Below are 20,252 nucleotides of genomic sequence, written 5' to 3'. Positions count from 1 at the left end.
AATATTTCTTTTTAATCTGAAACAATAACATAGGAGAACAGTGCCAGATTAGTAGCACAGCAGAAGGGATAAGAGTGCATTGTGATTTATTACAGTATCCAATAGCTCACTGGGAAAGCTACACATTGGTAGGTGCAAAAAGGTGCAAAGTGATTTTAAAGTTTAATTTGGGGCAATGCCTTTTTATCTCCACAAGGTTTAATTCTATATTCAACTTAATTGGCTCTTTTTCCCGAAAGAAACTTCAGGCACAAACCATGGCTTTATAAAGAAAACAACCATTTATTATTAATACACTAGAAACATTGATATTTGAATTTAAACAAGGTCTTGGGTTTATGATCGGTTTAGAATTGCTATAACAATAATAAAACAGCACATTCTGAATTCCAAACATGCATAACGATTTACAAATCAAATGTCTATCTTAGACTAACCCCTTGACGAAAGTTTATATACTCATGATTGGCTCAAGCTTGCAGGGAAGTTTCCAGGTATTTTGATGGATACCGTTGTAGTGTAGTGTGGCTTTCTCTTGTCGCCAGGTCATCTGCTTCATCGGCAATCTGTAAACCTGCATCGAGGCTTCAAGCTGAGAGGTAGCGAGCACTCATAAAGATTCCAGATAAGGTGGTGCTGTCAGAAAGCGAAAAGTGAGGTTGGAGCAGTCATGGTCGATCCATGTCTCTCCCCACTCAACTTCTGCCCGCTTTTAAAGAGTTTTGTTAACACTCTGAGGCGGTGGCTTGTCAACAACATGTTCCTACAAATACAACCCACGATTGATTGACACTTCAATTGATTTCTCTCATTGTAACCAAGTCGGCAGGTGTCCAAACTACCTCTAGCACTCCTGGAATCGTTCTTTTTGCTATGGTGCTATGTGATGTTTTACAATATGCCATTAACAATCCTTTTTACAGTCCTTCCGCCTTTTTAGAGTTCTTTACCTTCAGGCATGCTGAAGCCGATTTAATGTCAGTCTTTCGTTTCCCAAATGAATTATTACCGCACGGAGCAGCTGGGAAACTCCTGCAGTAAGTAATGGGCAGGGTCAGGTGCACAAGACTGAGGGACTTTATTGTGCAGCCTCCGGGCATCACCTTTAGAACTGTCAAAATTAAATCCACAAGAGTCTTTCCCCAGAACAAATATTAACGCTCTCTCCTTCATCATCTGCTGCTGTTCTGCTCGTCAGCACTCACACACTCCAGGCTGATTGCACAGTTTGTTTGGTTACATAATGCTTTCTCTGTTTTATTCTCTCTCCCGATTCTACCTTTCTGCACTTTATATGTTTGTCCGTCTTTCATTGTGTATGTGTTCTGTGTATATCGTTTATCTCTGTTTATCTTCAGTCTGTTTTTCTATCTTATTCTTTCCACTTCTATTTTAAGTTCTGTCTCTCTGCTGTTGCTTATTTTTCCATCTTTTTCGATCTGTTACTCTTGGCTTTTTCACGTGCCCCCCTCTCTCTGTTTGCAAGTCGCTGTCTGTCTTCTCTCACTCCATTCTCTGTCTTTGAATACATCTGCCTCCCTGTCTCTCTCTTGTTGTCTCCCTCTCTCTGACTTCATTCGTCGTTTTATCTTTCTACTTGTCTCTGTATCCTTCTTTCTCTTTCTGTTTGCCTCTGTCTCTGTCCTTGTTTCCCTCTAGTTATCTACTTTTCCCTTGCCTTTCCTTCCATCTCTTTCTTCATGCTTCCCTTTTATCTGTTTTTGTTTCATTCTGTTTGTTTGTCACGCTCTCCAGCTCTGCTTCTGTCTACCTCTTCCTGTTTCCAGTTGAATTATCTGTCTCTTCTTTGCATCTGTTTCTTTATTTCATTCCATTTTTTCTATCTCTGTTTTAATCTTTGTATGTCACCCCCTCTTTCCTGATTGCTATTTTTCTCTTGCTTTTTATTCCTCTTTCTCTCTTTCTCAAAACAGACTTTTTATATCTGACTCTCTTCTGCTCTGCCTCTCTCAGTCTCTAATTACTTTGGTTTGATTTCTTCTGTCTATTTACCTATCCACTTCTATCACTTTGTAATGCTTTGTCAGTCTCTCTCTATCTCTCGTCTGCTTTCCCTCTCTCTCATTCCATCCATGTCTGCTTTCTCCCTCTTTCATTCCATCCATGTCTGCTTTCTCTCTCTCTCTCCCATTCCACATGTTTGCTTTCTCCCTCTCTCATTCCATCCATGTCTGCTTTCTCCCTCTCTCATTCCATCCATGTCTGCTTTCTATCTCTCTCATTCCACCAATATCTGCTTTCTCTCTCTCTCATTCCATCCATGTCTGCTTTCTCCCTCTCTCATTCCATCCATGTCTGCTTTCTCTCTCTCTCTCCCATTCCACATGTCTGCTTTCTCCCTCTTTCATTCCATCCATGTCTGCTTTCTCTCTCTCTCTCCCATTCCACATGTTTGCTTTCTCCCTCTCTCATTCCATCCATATCTGCTTTCTCCCTCTCTCATTCCATCCATGTCTGCTTTCTATCTCTCTCATTCCACCAATATCTGCTTTCTCTCTCTCTCATTCCATCCATGTCTGCTTTCTCCCTCTCTCATTCCATCCATGTCTGCTTTCTCTCTCTCTCTCCCATTCCACATGTTTGCTTTCTCCCTCTCTCATTCCATCCATGTCTGCTTTCTCTCTCTCTCTCCCATTCCACATGTCTGCTTTCTCCCTCTCTCATTCCATCCATGTCTGCTTTCTCTCTCTCTCTCCCATTCCACATGTCTGCTTTCTCCCTCTCTCATTCCATCCATGTCTGCTTTCTATCTCTCTCATTCCACCAATAACTTCTTTCTCCCTCTCTCATTCCACCCATATCTGCTTTCTCCCTCTCTCATTCCACCCATATCTGCTTTCTCCCTCTCTCATTCCACCCATATCTGCTTTCTCCTTCTCTCATTCCACCCATATCTGCTTTTTCTCTCTTTCATTCCATTCATGTCTACTTTCTCCCTCTCTTATTCCATCCCAGTCTGCTTTCTCTTTATCTCATATATATGTATCTGCTTTTTTCCCTTTTTATTTTTCTCTCCTGTCTCAATAACTCTCTTTATTTTTCTCCATCTCCGAGTAACTCAGTTCCTGCATCGCTTTGTTTCTATCTCTCCCCCACACGCACTCCGTCCTCTTTATGTGAATCTGTCTTAATTTTCTGTATTTTATTTAATCGTTACTTTTCCTTTGTCCTTGAGTTCTCTCTCCGTGTTTGTGTTTCTTTCGATTTTAATTTTTTTCTCATCCCATATCATTTATTTCCTCTGGCCCACTTTCTGCCTTCTCCCTGTCTCTTCACTTCTTTCTTTTCCCTTTCTGTATTTTTGCTGACTATCTCCATTTCTCCGTTATATATCTGACTGTCTTTATGTTTTTCTAGTGGTCTCTGATGATTTTTCGTTCTCTTTACATTTCGTCTCCTCAGTCACTGTCTATTATTTTGCGTTTTCCTACCTCTTCCCTTCTATCTCTCTCTTCCCTGATCTCGCTCTCTGTAACTATGTATCTGCTTCTGACTTTGACTCTGCCATAATTGCAATCTCCCATTGTGCCTGCCTGTGTTATGATGTTTGTCTCACTGTCTAACAACGTCTCTTCCTTCCCATGCCTATGTGTGTTTGTAAAAGTAAACCTATGTGTGGGTGCAGAAGATATGGGTATGGTTCTTAATGAATACGTTGCTTCTGTCTTCACAAAAGAGGGGGACAAAGCAGATATTGTAGTTATTAAGGAGGAGTGTGAAATATCGGATGGGATAAACATAGTGAGGGAGTTAGTATTAAGGGGATTAGCTTCTTTGAAAGTAGATAAATCGCCAGGCCCGAAGGAAATGTATCGCAGGCTGTTAAGAGAAGCAAGGGAGGCTCTGAATAGCGGAGGATCTGACCATCATTTTCCAATCCTCATTGGATACAGGGATGGTGCAGGAGGACTGGAGGACTGCTAAAGTCGTGCCATTGATAAAAGGGGAGCGATGGATAGACAGAGTAATTACAGGCCAGTCCGTCTAACCTCGGTGGTGAGCAAATTATTAGAGACAATTCTGAGGGACAGTAAAATCGTGATTTAGAAAGGCACGGATTAATCAAGGACAGTCAGCATGTATTTTTTAAGGGAACGCCGTGTCTGACTAACTTGATTGATTTATTTGAGGAGGTAATGAGGAGGGCCAATGAGGGTAACGCATTTGATGTCGTCTCCGTGGATTTTAGCAAGGCTTTTGACAAAGTCCCACATGGCAGGCTGGTCCGAAAAGTAAAAGCCCACGGAATCCAAGGGAAAGTCGTAAGTTGGATCCAAAATTGGCTCAATGGCAGGAAGCAAAGGGTAATGGTCGATGGGTATTTTTGTGACTGGAAGGCTGTGTCCAGTGGGGTTGCACCCGGCTAAATACCAGGTCCTTTCCTTTTTGTGGTACATATCAATGATTTAATCTTAAATGTTGAGGGCATGATTAATTCGTGTGCAGATGATACTAAAACTGGCCATATTTTGATAGTGAGGAAGTATGCTGTAGGTTGCAGGGAAATATCAATGGACTAATCAGGTGGGCAGAAAGGTGCCAAATTGAATTCAATTCGGAAAAGTGTGAGGTAATGCAATTGGGGAGGGCGAACAAGGCAAGGGAGTATACAATAAACGGGAGGATACTGAGAGCTGCAGAGGAAGAGCGGGACCTTGAAGTGCATGACCACGGATCCCTGAAGGTAGCAGGACAGGAAGATAATGTGGTTAAGAAGGTATGCGGGATACTTTCCTTTATTATCCGAGGTATAGAATATAAGAGCAGCGAGGTTATGCTTGAACTGTATAAAACACTAGTTAGGCCACGGCTAGAGTACTGCATACAGTTCTGGTTACCACATTACAGGAACGATCTGATTGCACTCGAGAGGATACAGAGGAGATTCTGAGGATGTTGCCAGGACTGGAATATTTTAGCTATGAGGAAAGATTTGATAGTCTGGTTTTGTTTTCTTTGGAACGGAGGATGCTGAGGGGAGATTTAATTGTATATAAAACTATGAGAGGCCGAGATAGAGTGGATAGGAAGGACTTATTTTTTCTTAGCTGAGGGGTCAATAACCAGCGGACATAGATTTAAAGTAATTTGTAGAAGGATTAGAGGGGAGCTGAGGAAAAATAATTCACCCAGGGAGTGGTGGGGTTTGGAACTCACTGCCTGAAAGGGAGGTAGAGGCAGAAACCCTCATTGGACTTATAAGGTGCTTGCATATGCACTTGAAGTGCCATAACCTACAAGGCGAAGGACCAAGATCTGGAAAGTGAGATTAGGCTGGAAAGTTCTTTATCGGCCAGCACAGACACGGTCGGCCAAATAGCCTCCTTCTAAGCCGTAAATCTCTATGATTCTATGATGAGGAGACTTTTTCATGCAGCGAGTTATTATGTTCTGGAAAAAACTGGCTGAAAGGGCGGTGGAAGCAGATTCATTAATAACTTTAAGAATGTCTTTGGATAAATACGTGAAGGGGAAAAAATTGCAGGGCTATGGGGAAAAAGCAGGGGAGTGGGACTAATTGGAGAGCTGTTCCAACGTGCTGGCACAGGCACGATGGGGGGGAATAAACTCCTTCTGTGCTCCTTCTATGATTCTATATATGTGATTACTAGGGGAGGAATGATCAATGGCGGGAGATCAAGAACGTTCATTTCCAGAAGGCAAGTGAGAGGTATTGGTTGGGGGAAACTTCGAGCGGGAATTGTAGAAGGGGAATTGTATATGCGGAAAATAGAACAGTGATCATACACTACTTGAAACTCTCTGTTTCTCTTTTGGTCTCGGTCTCCGCCCCTCTGGTTTTCTCTCTCTCTTTTTGTTATACTCTGTTGTTCTCTCTCGGTTTATCTCTTTCGTTTTCTTCTCTCACCTCTCTTATCACTTCTCTGTTTATCGCTCTTTCTCTCATTCACATTCTGGCTCTCTTTTCCTCTGTTTTTCTCTTTTCATTTCTCTCTCGTTTCCCCCGTTCTGTCTATATGCGTGTGTATCTGTTTGTCTCTCTCTGTCCCTCTCCCTCTTCCCGCATCTGTCCAGCATTCTCTTTCGCTTTCTCTGTCTTTCTGTCGCTGCCTGTCTGTCGAGATCTCTCTCTCCATCCCTCTTTCTCTCTCTCTCTCTCCCGTTCTGTCTCTCTCTACTCTCTATACCCTGCGTGTCTGCCTTTCTATCTCTTTTCATTTCTCTCTCGTTTCCCCCTTTCTGTCTATATGCGTGTGTATCTGTTTGTCGCTCTCTCTGTCCCTTTCCCTCTTCCCCCATCTGTCCAGCATTCTCTTTCGCTTTCTCTGTCTTTCTGTCGCTGTCTGTCTGTCGAGATCTCTCTCTCCATCCCTCTTTCTCTCTCTCTCTCTCCCGTTCTGTCTCTCTCTACTCTCTATACCCTGCGTGTCTGCCTTTCTGTCTCTCTCTGTGTCTCTCTCCCACTCTGTCTGTCGGTCTGTCTCCCTTTGTCTATCTGTATGTTTTTTTCTCTCTCTCTCCCTTTGTCTTTCTCTCGCTCTATCCCTATGTTTGCCTGTCTGCCTCTTTCTTTCTCTGTCTCCCGCTCTAACTGTCTCTCTGTCCCTCCATCTATCCCTATCTGTCTCTTTGTCGCTCTCTCTCTCTCCCTCTGTGTGTGTCTCTCTCTCCCTGTTTCTCCCTCTCTCTGCCTGTCTGTCTGTCTCTCTTCATTTAGACGGAGTGCATCCATTTTGATCAGGCCCACAGCAGTTACTTTGATTCGCAGGTTTCCTCATTTTGCAAATTCATTTAGTTGAAGTCTAGCTGAGCTCTTTAATGCAGCATTTTGAGCAAAAATTCATGTATTGTCTGCAGAGCAAGTCCCGCCTCAACAGCACAGATTATCAATAAAATGTAATATCAGTATCAGATTTAAGATAATTTCATGGCTCTGTCTCACTAATATAAAATGTACTTTCTGTCCCCTGGGAAGTGTAGGGGATGGAGTATGAAATGGGATTTAGTTCTAGTTCTTGAAACCATTAAGCTCTTTTCATGATTTCATTAATTTAACAATTAAATTAAATGGGTATTTCACCGCGTTCTTCAGCTCCTCTCTAAATTTAGTCTGAGTCAGGACATAAATACACAAGTTTGTGCAGGAACTGAGAAGCTGCAGCATCTTTGCTGTATGTCCTGTGATATAATTAGGGTCAGTGTAGGAGGAATAAGTCCGAATGTTTGTAATTCGCGCATAAATATTAAATACAACCCGTGTCACCCATAACAATATAAAACTGCCCGATATACTGAAGAGTAAAATGATGGATTTTTTTCGGTTCTCCATCTCTGGGTCCTTTTGATTCTCTCCATTGCTGCGGCCTTGGAGTCCCAACCGGACTCGATTCACCGCTAAAATACGCCTGACTGTCAGAATATTGAGCAGTAAAATCAGACAGAATGGCACAATAGGGGTTAAAATGAGGTGAAACATGTCAAATGCGGTCCACCCGGGGGAAGTACGGAAGCTCGGTTTAATCTTACAACGCCAGGGAACATTATCAGTTATATGGTGAGGATCATATACAAAGTACCAGGGGACACACTCTAAACAGCCAAGCACACTCACTGTTCCCAGTACCACAGTCGCCGTTTTCTCGGTGCAATATTTAGTTTTCAGCTTCTCCCAACAAATGGCCACAAATCGATCAAAGGTGAAAGCGACTGTGAGCCAGACAGAAACCACAGCGGTTGCAAAACCCAAGAAGTGAATGAGCCGACACACGGGAGTAATGTCCAGGAATGAATATGGAAAGTAAATCGAAACAATCCACCCCAATATCGGTTCAATGATAACGACCAGGAGATCGGTCGCTGCCATTCCCACCAGGTAGCGACTGATACATTTGGAGAGACCGCACTTTCCTCGTGACAGGATCACAATCGCCACCAAGTTAACTGGAACAGAGAGAGAAGGAAGCCGAGAAATTACTGATCAGACTTGGAGACAAAGCAGCAGTTTGACAGGATCTGGGCTGAAATTTGCTATCTTTTGCATCAAACGGTGGAAAGTGATTCATTGACCTGGGCAGCGCTTACAGGCAGAGAGGTGTTTTTAAACACATGGTCAACAATGAATTGGAAAATCGATACAGAAAGTGAATAAAGTGAGCACCGCATCCACTGGAAGGGCTGAGTGAGGGCGCAGTGCTGGTGGAAAAGAGAAGGGGTTTTACCGAATGGGAATCCAGTGGATTTGGGTTCCAGACCGACCGGAAAGTGGGCGAAGAGTCGGGAAGGTGAAGGGACAGGGGGAGATGGAGCTGGTTAAGAGAGACAACAGGGGCTGGCATTAAACGGGAAAGGCAGCTGGAGACCGAGCCAGTGAGTGAGATTGGGAGGAAGACAAGGAAAAGGACATATAGGAGCTGTAGGGGAGTCAAGAGCAGACGATTTCTGAAAGCGGACAAACTGAAGCAACAGGTGAGCAGACAATGGGAGGAGAGGCTGGCATTCACAGGGAGAGAATACGGCACAATGTTCGGTGTTAACTAATCCATCACTCTCAATAAAACAACCCAAGTAATATATTGAACAGTCGTTTCTGTGGTTATTGGTGCTAGGGAACCTGTGTTGGGTATTAAAATATGTTAATTTGAAAATATGTTCTCCCATCACCCACTGTGCTCGCTGACCTACATTGGCTCCCGGTCCGGGAACGCCTCCATTTTAAAATTCGCATCCTTGTTTTCAAATCCCTCGATGGCCCTCGCCCCCTCCCTATCTCTGTAACCTTCTCCAGCCCTATAACCCTCCGAGTTCTCTGTGCTCCTCCAATTCTTGCCTCTTGCACATCCCAGATGTTAATCGCTCCACCCTTAACGGCCGTGTCTTCAGCTGCCTCGGTCATAAGCTCTGGAGCTACCTCCCTAAACCACTGCACCTCTCCGCCTCTCTAACTCTCTCAACTCCTTTAAGACGCTCCTTAAAACCTATCTCTTTGAACAAGCTTTTCGCCATCTGAGCTAATACCTCCTTATGTGGTTCAGCTTGATTTTTTTTCTATGAGCCCTGTGAAGCGCCGAGGGACCTTTCACCAGGTAAAAAGCGCTATATAAATTCAAGCTGTTGTTGATGAATAAATTAACTTCGTACATTCAATTAAAATTAAATTGAAAAGTATTAATTACTCAAACTCGTTTGTTGAATTAAGCCGAGTTTCCAAGATAAAATATCCTAATAATTCATTATGATCCAGGAATTACTGATTCTATTCTCGAAGTAAATTTTAATTTTGTTCAGCGATCAGTTGGAAAACAACGAACATTCGCAAAAACAGACTGACGACCTGACAGGGTGATAATCATGAGGCGCGAGTCCCACAATAAAAACTCACTCAATCTGACCACATCATAATAAAACCTTCAAGTCACATTTTCTAGGTTTAACTGTCCTGAAAGATTCAGCAGTTCATTCTGATGAATTATTCACACCACAGCCTCTCGCTTTCCCTCTCATTCGCCCTCTTTATGACTCAATCTACTCACTTTCTCAAGGCCATTTTCATATCCGATTAAATCCTATCATCCTGTGCCTGCATTCTGTTCACCAGCCCCGTGTTCCACCGATCCCATTCTCAGTGTCGGTTTGTTAAATAGTGAAGCCTCTGTAGAATAACTTAATGTTTCTACAGATCATCCCAGTCTCCACTTGTTCACTTACACTGCTCACTTCATCTACAAATCATGGAATAAACAGAATCAAATGCCTCTTCCAGACAGATCTCATAATTATTCAGAGTCCTTCTCCCGTAATTATAAAGTAAAGCGATAGATGGCGGGACTGTTCATTTGACAAAATGCCAACATTATAGGTATAATCTCCAGGAAAGTTGAAAGGATCCTGTTTCCAACAAATACAGTGCAAACTGATACAACATAACAGCAAAACATTTCATTATACAATGAAGTCCGGAGACAGTCAGTGAATTCATCGACAGTGAAGCAGAGGAGATATGAAAAAGTCAGCAACAAACTTAGTTCAGTTGCCAGACATCTGAAGCGGCGTCAGATACACACATAATGAAATAATGTGCCATGATCGTGATAACCAACAAATAATTTGAACTCCCAGTTAAACTGAAGCATGTTATTGGAGAGGGATGACATTTTGCTGCCTCCACGTAACACTGAGACCGGGAGTTGTCTCATTATCAATCACTGAAAACACATTGATGAAAAATTATTCCAGGACAGGTTAGTTCCACAACATGAAATTGTTAACAGCTCCTGATGGTCTGGTACCTGCGCTTGGAACAGACAACTGATTCCAATACTTTCAGTACAGAAAATAATCCAGTAACAATGCCAGAGTTGGGTAAACATAACTCATTAGGGATATGATGTAACTCCATCAAGACCGAATATTTAGAAGCAAAGGACATACCATTATTCAACACTGCATTCAGTAAGGAAAATAATACAATAACAATGCCAGGGTTGGATACAAAAAGTTCATTATGGATATAACACAGCTCCTACATAACGAAAAGAGCAGAGACTTAACACATTCCATCATGCAACCGATAGAACAGAAAAGGGGAACTGTGTAAAATATCATGGGAGAAAAAATAATTTAGCAAGTACAGCAGTAGAGTTAACACCGATAGACGGCAATAACAGATGAGATAACGGCTTACCCGGAACGCCAATGGCTGCAAGAACAGGATAATAAATATCTTCTATCTGAAAGATTACTGGATATCCCATTTTTGTGAGAAGCAGTGGCTTCTGTTGATCTGAAAACCATAGCTCCGGCAGGCACTCTGAGCTGATCGATTCCAACAAGCCCTGATTTATTCAGAGTATAAGTCTCCACTGACACGGTTACACCTCTGATCATTGCTATTAGTTACACTCACTTGAACAAACACATCACATCAGCAGCTTTGGCTCCAATGTAAATGATGTGGTGGATATAACACAAACATCTCAAAATCCAGCATATTATCTTAATCAGACCAGTCTCGGGAATAAGCCTGAAATCTGTACCCATACAAGATTGCTCCAACAAATATGAGCGAATTCATTTGCAGTTTTCATGTAATTGTACTGACCATGTTCAAATCCTGGCGATTCATTTATAAATTATATCGATTTGTCTGCGGTGCACACTGAATCAGGGACAGGAGAACTTTCTTGATCATTATGTTTCCGGCCCAATGAGGAAGGCGGCATTGGTGGATCTAGTTCTGGAAATGAGGTGGAGCAATTTTCAGTGGGGGAACATTTAAGGAACAGTTATCATAGCATCATAAGGTTTAGATTAGTTATGGGAATAGGCAAGGAGAAATCTAGAATAAAAATACTTAATTGGAGGGGGGCCAAATTCGGTGGGTTGAGAACGGATTTGGTCCGGTTAAATTGGAATCAAAGATTGGCAGGCAAAACTGTAATCGAACAATGGGCGGCCTTTAAAGATGAGATGGTTCTGGTACAATCTACGTACATTCCCACCAATGGGAAAGGTAGGGCAACCAAAGCCAGAGTTCTCTGGATGACAAATGAGATAGAGAGTAAGAGGAAGCAGAAATGGGGGCAAATGACAAATGTCATGTTGATAATACAAATGAGAACCAGGCTGAATATAGAAAATGCAGAGAAGTGAAAAAGGAAATAAGAGGGGCAAAGAGAGAGTTTGAGAATAGACTGGCGGCTAACATACACGGGAATCCAGAATACTTCCATTCGCATATAAATAGTAAATGGGAAGTAAGAGGAGGGGTGGGGCCGATTAACATAGAATATAAGAAATAGGAGCTGTAGTAGGCCGTACGGCCCCTCAAGCCTGCTCCGCCATTCAGTGAGGTCATGGCTGATCTTTAATCTCAACTCATCTTTCCAGCTCGATCCCCATATTCCTTGATTCCCCTAGAGCCCAAAAATCTATCAATCTCAGCCTTGAATATACTCAACGACTAAGCAGCCCTCTGGGGTAGAGAATTCCAAAGATTCACAACCCTCTGAGTGAAGAAATTCTTCCTCATCTCAGTCTTAAATGGCTGACCCCTTATCCTGAGTCTATGCCCCCTAGTTCTAGACACTCCAGCCAAGGAAAATAAACACACCCTGTCAAGCCCATTCAAAATCTTATATGTTTCAATTCGATCATCTCTCATTCTTCTAAACTCCAGAGAGTATAGGTTCGTTCTACTCAACACTTCCTCATAGGACAACCCTTTCATCCCAGGAATCAATCCAGTGAACATTCGTTGCACCGCTTCCAAGGCAAGTATATTCTTCCTTAGATAAGGAGACCAGAAGTGTACTCAGTACTTCAGGTGAGGTCTCACCAACGCCCTTTACAACTGTAGTAACACACCCTTACTCTTGTGCTCAAATCCCCTTGCAATAAAGGCAAAGGTACCATTTGCCTTCGTGAATGTTTGATGTATCTGCATGTTAAATTTTTCTGTTTCTTGAGGCGGGACACCGAAATCACTCTGAACACCAACATTTAATAGTTTCTCAACATTTAAAAAATATTCTGTTTGCCTATACTGCCGAACAAAGTGAATAACCTCAGATTTCCCTCCGATGTACTCCACCTGCCTGCTTCCTGCCCACTCACTCAGCCTCTCTATATCTCTCTGCAGCCTCTGTGTCCTCCTCACAGCTTACTTTCCCACCTAGCTTTTTATTGTCAGCAATCATCAGTGTCGTCCATTCGGGAAGGAAGCCTGCCGCTCTTACCCAGCTGGCCTATATGTGATTCCAGACAGACAGCAATGTGGCTGATTCTTAACTACCATCTGAAAAGGCCTAGCAAGCTCCTCAGTTGTACAATCCCCATCAAAAAGGCATAAAACTGGACGGACCACCCGGCATCGGACCACTAGAAACTGGACAAAACAAAGGTAAACCAAGCCCAGTCGACCTTGCAAAGTTCTCCCCACTAATATCTGGTGACTTGTGCCAAAATTGGGAGACTGGTACCACAGACTCGTCTGTTAACAGCCTGACACATCCATATTCACAGAATCGCACCTTTCAGCAAATGACGCAGACTCCTCCATCGTCATACCTGGGTATATCCTGTCCCACCGGCAGGACAGACCCACCACGGGTAGCGGCATGGTGATATACAGTGAGGAGGATGTGACCCTGGGAGTCCTCAACATAGACTCTGGACTCCATGAAGTTTCATGGCGTCAGGTCAAATGCGGGCAAGGAAACCTCCTGCTAATTACCATCTACCGTCCTCCCTCAGCTGATGAATCAGTACTCCTCCACGTTGAGCACCATTTGGAGGAAGCACTAGGGGTAGGAAGGGCATAGAGTGTACTCTGGGTGGGCGACTTCAATGTCCATCACCAAGAGTGGCTCTGTAGCACCACCATTGACCGAGCTGGGCATGCGGCAGGTGGTGAGAGAACCAACACGAGGGAAAAACCTATTTGATCTCATCCCCACCAATCCACCAGTCTCAGATACATTTGTCTACGACAGTATTGGCAAGCGTGATCACCGCACAGTTCATGTGGAGACGAATCTCGTCTTCACATTGAGGACACCATCCAATTTGCTGTGTGCACCACCACGATGCTAAATGGGATAGATTCAGAACATATCTAGCAGCTCAAAACTGGGCATTCAACAGGCGCTGTGGGCCACCAGCAGCAGCAGAATTGTATTCCAGCACAATCTGTAATCTCATGGCCGGGCATATTCCTCATTCCACCATTACCAACAAGCCAGGGGATCAACCCTGGTTCAGTGAGGAGTGTAGAAGAGCGTGCCAGAAACAGCACCAGGCGTACCCAAAAATGAGGTGCCAACCTGATGAAGCTACAACACAGGGCAACATACTAAACAGCGGAAGCAGCACGCCACGGACACAGCTAAGCGAACCCGCAACTAATGGATCAGATCAAAGCTCTGCAGTCCTGCCACATCCAGCCATAAATGTTGGTGGACAATTAAACAACCAACGGGAGGAGAAGGCTCCATTAACATCCCCATCCTCAATGATGGCAGAGTCCAGCCGTGAGTGCAAAAGACAAGACTGAAGCGTTTGCAACCATCTTCAACCAGAAGTGTTGAGCGGATTTTCCATCTCTGCCTCCTCCCGATATCCCCACTATCACAGAACCCAGTATTCAGCCAATTCGATTCACTCCACGTGATATCAAGAAACGGCACAGTGCACTGGTTAAAACAAAGTCTATGGGCCCCGACAACATCGCGGCTGTAGTGCTGAAGACTTGTGCTCCAAAATTAGCCGCGCCTCGAACCAAGCTGTTCCAATGCAGCTAGAACACTCGAATTTACCCGACAATGTGGAAAATTGCCCAGGTATGTCTTGTCCACAAAAAGCAGGACAAATCTAATCCGGACAATTACCGCCCCATCTGTCCACTCTCAATCATCAGCAAAGTAATGGAAGATGTCGTCGACAGTGCTATCAAGCGGCACTCAATCACCAATAACCTGCTCACCGATGCTCAGTTTGGGTTTCACCAGTATCACTGGGCTCCAGACCTCATTACAGCCTTGGTCCAAACATGGAAAAAAGAGCTGAACTCCAGAGGTGAGGTGAGAGTGACTGCCCTTGATAACATGCAGCATTTGACAGGGTGTGGCATTTAGGAGCCCAAGTACAATTGAAGTCAATGGAAATCACGGGGAAAACTTTCCAGAGGCTGGAGTCATACCGAGCACAAAGGAAGATAGTTGTGATTGTTGGATGCCAATCATCTCAGTCCCAGGACATTGCTGTAGGAGTTCCTTAGGGCAATGTCCGAAGTCCAACATTCTTCAGCTGCTTCATCAATGAACTTCCCTCCAACATAAGGTCAGAAGTGAGGATGTTCGTTGTTGATTACACAGTATTCAGTTCCATTCGCAACCCCTCAGATCATGAAGTATCCGAGCCCGCATGCAGCAAGACCTGGACAACTTCCAGGCTTGGGCTGATAATCGGCAAATAACATCCGCGGCAGACAAGTGCCAGACGATCCAAACGATGCACTGCAGCAACTCGCCAAGCCTTCTTCGACAGCCATCTCCAACAAGAGAGAGTCTAACCACCCACTCTCGACATTCATCGGCATTACCATCGCCGAATCCACTACCATCAACATCCTGGGGGTGACCATTGACCAGAAACTTAACTGGACCAGCCACATAAATAATGTGGCTACAAGAGCAAGTCAGAGGCTGGGTATTCTGCGGTGAGTGACTCAATTCCTGACTCCCCAAAGCCTTTCCACCATCTGCAAGGCACAAATCAGGAGTGTGATGGAATACTCTCCACTTGCCTGCATGAGTGCAGCTCCAACAACACTCAAGAACCTCGACACCATCCAGGACAAAGCAGCCCGCTTGATTGGCACCCCATCCACCACCCTAAACATTCACTCCCTTCACCACCGGCGCACTGTGGCTGCAGTGTGTACCATCCACAGGATGCACTGCAGCAACTCGCCAAGGCTTCTTTGACAGCACCTCCCAAACCCGCAACCTCTACCACCTAGAAGGACAAGAGCAGCAGGTACATGGGAATAACACCACCTACATCTTCCCCTCCAAGTCACACACCATCCCGACTTGGAAATATATCGCCGTTCCTTCATCGTCGCTGGGTCAAAATCTTGGAACTCCCTACCTAACCGCACTGTGGGAGAACCGTAACCACACGGACTGCAGCGGTTCAAGATGGTGTCTCAGCAACACCTTTTCAATGGCAATTAGGGATGGGCAATAAATGCTGGCCTCGCCAGCGATGCCCACATCCCGTGAACGAATAAAAAAAAACACTCGGTCACCTCATCTCAGTCATTCATAAATATTCTAAATAGCTGAGGCCCAACCTTGCTGCAGGTTCTCCTACGGTGATTTTAGGTAGGGATTTCCAGGATTTTGAGCCAGCGACGATGAAGGAACGGCGATATATTTCCAAGTCAGGATGGTGCGTGACTTGGAGGGTAAAGTGCAGATGGTGGTGTTTTCATGCACCTGCTGCCCTTGTCCTTCTATGTGATAGAGTTCGCGGGTTTGGGAGGTGCTGTCGAAGAAGCTTTGTCCTTCAAGGCCAATATGTCCTTCAGAAGGTGCGGTGCCCAGAACTGCTCACAGTACTCCAGGTGCGGTCTGACCAGGGTTTTGTATAGCTGCAGCATAACTTCTGTCCCCTTGTACTCTTGTCCTCTCCATATAAAGGCCAGCATTCCATTAGCCTTATTGACTATTTTCTGCACATGTTCATGACACTTCAATGATCTATGTAGCTGTGCGCCCAGGTCTCTTTGGACAGCCACTGTTTTTAACCTTTTACCGTTCAGAAAGTACCCTGTTCTATCATTTTTTGATCCAAAGTGGATGACCTCACATTTGTCTACATTGAATTCCATTTTCCACAGATTTGCCCATTCACCTGATCTATCAATATCCCATTGTAATTTTATGTTTTCACCTACACTGCTTACAATGCCACCAATCTTTGTGTCATCGGCAAACTTAGATATGAGACTTTCTATGCCTTCATCTATGTCGTTAATAAATATTATGAATAATCTAGGCCCCAAGACAGATCCCTGCGGGAATCCACTAGTCACATCCTGCCAATGTGAGTACCTACCAATTATCCCGACTCTCTGTCGCCATTCGCTCAACCAACTTCGTAACCAAGTCCGTACTTTTCCCTCGATTCCTTGGGCTTCTATCTTAGCTTACATTCTCGTATGTGGGACCTTATCAAATGTCTTCTAGAAGTCCATTTAAATAACATCCTTTGACATTCCCCTGCCCACTACTTTAGTCAACTCTTCAAAAAATTCAATCAGGATTGTCACGCATGACCTACCTTTCACAAATCCATGCTGGCTCTCTCTGATTAACTGAAAATTCTCGAGGTGTTCAGTCCATCTTACCTTTAATTATAGATTCCAGCATTTTCTCCACAACAGATGTTAAGCTAATTGGTCTATAATTCTCTGGTTTCCCTCCTCTCTCCTTTCTTAAATCGCGGAGTGACATGTGCAATGTTCCAATCCAAAGGGGCAGTTCCTGAATCTAGAGAACTTTGAAAGATTATAGTTAGGGCATCTGTCATGTGCTCTTCGAGATGATGCACACTGCAGCCACGGTGCACCTATGGTGGAGGGTGTGAATGTTTAAGGTTTTAGATGAGTTGTCTATCACTAGTGAGCCTGACAACTGAATGTGACACGTTTATCCCTACTCTCTGTTTACTGTCCGTTAACCAATCGTCAATCCATGCGAATATATTACCCCAACCCATGAGGTTTTATCTTGTGTAAAGCCTCTTGTGTGTCACCTCATGGACCGCCTTTTGAAAATCCAAATAAAGTACACCCACTGGCTTCCATTTATCTACCTTGCTAGTTACATCCTCAAGAAACTCTAATAAATTTGACAAACACGATTTGCCTTTCATAAATCCATGTTGACTCCGCCTAATCATATTATTATTTTCCAAGTGCCATGTTACCACTTCCTTAATAATGGATTCCAGCATTTTTCCGACTGCTGATGTCAGGCTAGCTTACCTGAAATTCCGTGTATTTTTCCCTCCCTCCTTTCCTGAATAGTGAGTTTACATTTGGTGTTTTCCAATCCGCTGGGATCGTTCTAGAATCTAAGGAATTTTGGAAGATCACAACCAATGCATCCACTATCTCTGCAGCCTCCTCTTTCAGAACCCTAAGATGTAGGCCATCAGGTCCAAGGGATTTATTGGCTTTCAGTCCGATTAGTTTCTCCAATACTTTTTCTCAACTGATATTAATTACTTTATGTCGCTAATTCTCATTAGCCGCTTAGTTCCCAATTATTTCTGGTATGATTTTTGTGTTTTCTACTGTGAAGACAGATGCAAAATATGTATTTAACGTCTCTGTTATTTCCTTTTTTCCTATTATAATTTCTCCTGTCTCAGACTCTAAGGGATCAACGTTTACTTTTGCTACTCTCTTCCTTTTTATTTACTTGTAGAAGCTCTTACAATCCTTTTCCATATTTCTTCCTTTCATATTCTAATTTCTCCCTCTTTATCCGTTTTTTGGTCATCCTTTGCGGGTTTCTAAAACTCTTCTAAACCCCAGGCTTACTACTGTTCTTGACAACATTATAGGCCTCTTCGTTTAATCGAACACTATCCTTAAAATCTTTAGTTAAAGATGGGTGAATCACTTTTCCCGTGGCGTTTTCATTTCTCAACGGAATATATATTCATTGAGAATGTTGAATTATTTCTTTAAATGTTTGCCATTGCTTATCTACTGTCATACACTTTAATCTCATTTCCCAATCTACTTTTGCCAACTCGCCCCTCATAACTATGCAATTGTCTTTATTTAAGTTTAAGACTTTACTTTCTGACTTAATTACGTCATTCACAAACTCAATCTGATATTCTATCGTATTATGATCACTCTTTCCCAGAGGACCCTTTATTGTGAGATTATTAATTAACCCTGTCTCATTACACAGTACAAGTTCTAAAACAGCTTGTTCCCTGTTTGGTTCCATGATGTATTTTTCTAGGAAACTATCCGGACAACCTTTGCCAATTTGATGTGCCCATTCTAAATGCAGATTAAATTCCCCGACGATTATTGCATCACATTTGTTACAAGCTCCTAATATTTCTTGATTAATACTCTGTCCAACTGTATAGCTACTTTTACGAGGCCTATAAACTACTCCCACCAATGTTTTCTGTACCTTCTTAATCCTTATTTACAATCACACTGATTCTACTTCCTGATCTTCTGAGCCAAGATCCTTTCTCACCACTGTCTTTTTGTCATCCTTTATTATCAAGGTTACAGCCCCTCCTTTTCCACTCCGACTTTCTTTTAAGAATGATGAAGCCTCCGAAAGCTTGTGGAATTTAATTTAAAATAAATTTGTTGGACTATAACTTGGTGTTGTAAAATTGTTTACAATACATTTAAGAACGTCAAGTACACTTGGAATATTTAGTTCCCAATCTTGGTCACCTTGCAACCATGTCTCTGTAATGGCTATTAGATCAAACCCACTTATTTCTATCTTATTACGAATGCTCTGTGCATTCTGATAAAGAGTCTTTAATTTTAACTTTTGCCATTTTCACCTGATTTGACCTGTTTTTCTGATGCAGTATGACAGTTTAACTCTCTGTACCTTCCTGCCACACGCTGCTTATCTTTACCCAAATCATTACACTACCCTGTTGACTTGAATTTTCTCATTAGGCTTCTAAATTTAACCTCACATGACCTCTCCTCCTCCTTATTAGTTTAACGCCTGACCTACAGCCCGAGTAATGCAATTCGCCAGGTCACTGGTCCCAGTCCGATTTAACTGGCGCTCGTCCCAAAGGAGCAGCTCTCTCTTTCCCGGTACTGGTTCCGAATGCTTCATGAATCAAAACCCCTGTCTCCCACACCGCCTTAGGGACCAAAAAGGAGATATATGAATGGACGCAGAGGGCATGGCTGAGGTACTAATTGAGTACTTTGCATCTGTCTTTACCAAGGAAATAGATGTTGCCAAAGTCACAGTAAAAGAGGAGGTGGTTGAGATTATGGATGGGAAAAATTGATTAAGAGGAGGTACTAGAAGATATGCCATCCTGTCCAGATAGGATGCATCCTAGGTTGGTGAAGGAAGTAAGGGTGGAAATTGCAGAGGTGCTGGCCATAATATTCCAATCCTCCTTAGATATGGGGCTGGTGCCAGAGGACGGGAGAATTGCAAATGTTACACCCTTGTTCTTGAAAGGGTGTACGGATAAAGCTTGGCAACTAAAGGCTGTCAGTTTAACCTCGGTGGTGGGAAGCTTTAAAAACGATAATCAGGGACAAAATTAATAATCACTTATACAAGTGTGGATTAATAAAGGAAAGCCAGCATAGTTTGTTAAAGGGAAATCATTAACTAATTTGACTGAGTTTTTTGATGAAGTAACAGAGAACGTTGATGAGAGCAATGCGGTTGATGTGTATATGAACTTTCAAAAGACGTTTGACAAAGTGCTATATAATAGGCTAGTCATCAATATTGAAGCCCATGGAATTAAAGGGGCAGTGGCAGCATGGATACGAAATTGGCTAAATGACAGGAAACAGAGAGTAATAGTGAGGATTGTTTTTCGGACTGGAGGAAGGTATACAGTGGTGTTCTCCAGGGTTTGGTACTGGGACCACTGTTTTTTTCTATATATTTTTTTATTCGTTCACGGGATGTGGGCGTCGCTGGTGAGGCCAGCATTTATTGGCC

At 43.2% G+C, this 20,252-nt stretch overlaps 1 protein-coding gene and 1 pseudogene across 1 annotated transcript; both read right to left on the bottom strand.

The window, feature by feature from the left end:
- LOC137335924 (zinc finger protein 271-like) overlaps positions 1 to 20,252 on the bottom strand; it is a 144,673-nt pseudogene that overhangs the window by 89,621 nt on the left and 34,800 nt on the right.
- LOC137335547 (probable G-protein coupled receptor 139) lies at positions 7,019 to 10,733 on the bottom strand. Its single transcript, XM_068000864.1, has 2 exons — positions 10,664 to 10,733; positions 7,019 to 7,923 (listed from the first exon to the last, which is right to left on the bottom strand). Exons 1-2 carry the CDS (start codon positions 10,731 to 10,733, stop codon positions 7,019 to 7,021), a joined length of 975 nt encoding a protein of 324 aa, XP_067856965.1.

This window comes from Heptranchias perlo, chromosome 20, assembly GCF_035084215.1.
Source record: "Heptranchias perlo isolate sHepPer1 chromosome 20, sHepPer1.hap1, whole genome shotgun sequence".
NCBI classification, from domain to species: Eukaryota; Metazoa; Chordata; class Chondrichthyes; order Hexanchiformes; family Hexanchidae; genus Heptranchias; species Heptranchias perlo.
This window is presented reverse-complemented; position numbering and strand designations above follow the sequence as displayed.

Bases quoted from the DNA above. Each gene is read 5' to 3' on its own strand.
- LOC137335547 (XM_068000864.1), bottom strand. From the start codon at position 10,733: ATGGGATATCCAGTAATCTTTCAGATAGAAGATATTTATTATCCTGTT. The intron at 7,924-10,663 runs GTAAGCCGTTAT...TCTCTGTTCCAG, and splicing joins TGCAGCCATTGGCGTTCCGG to TTAACTTGGTGGCGATTGTG.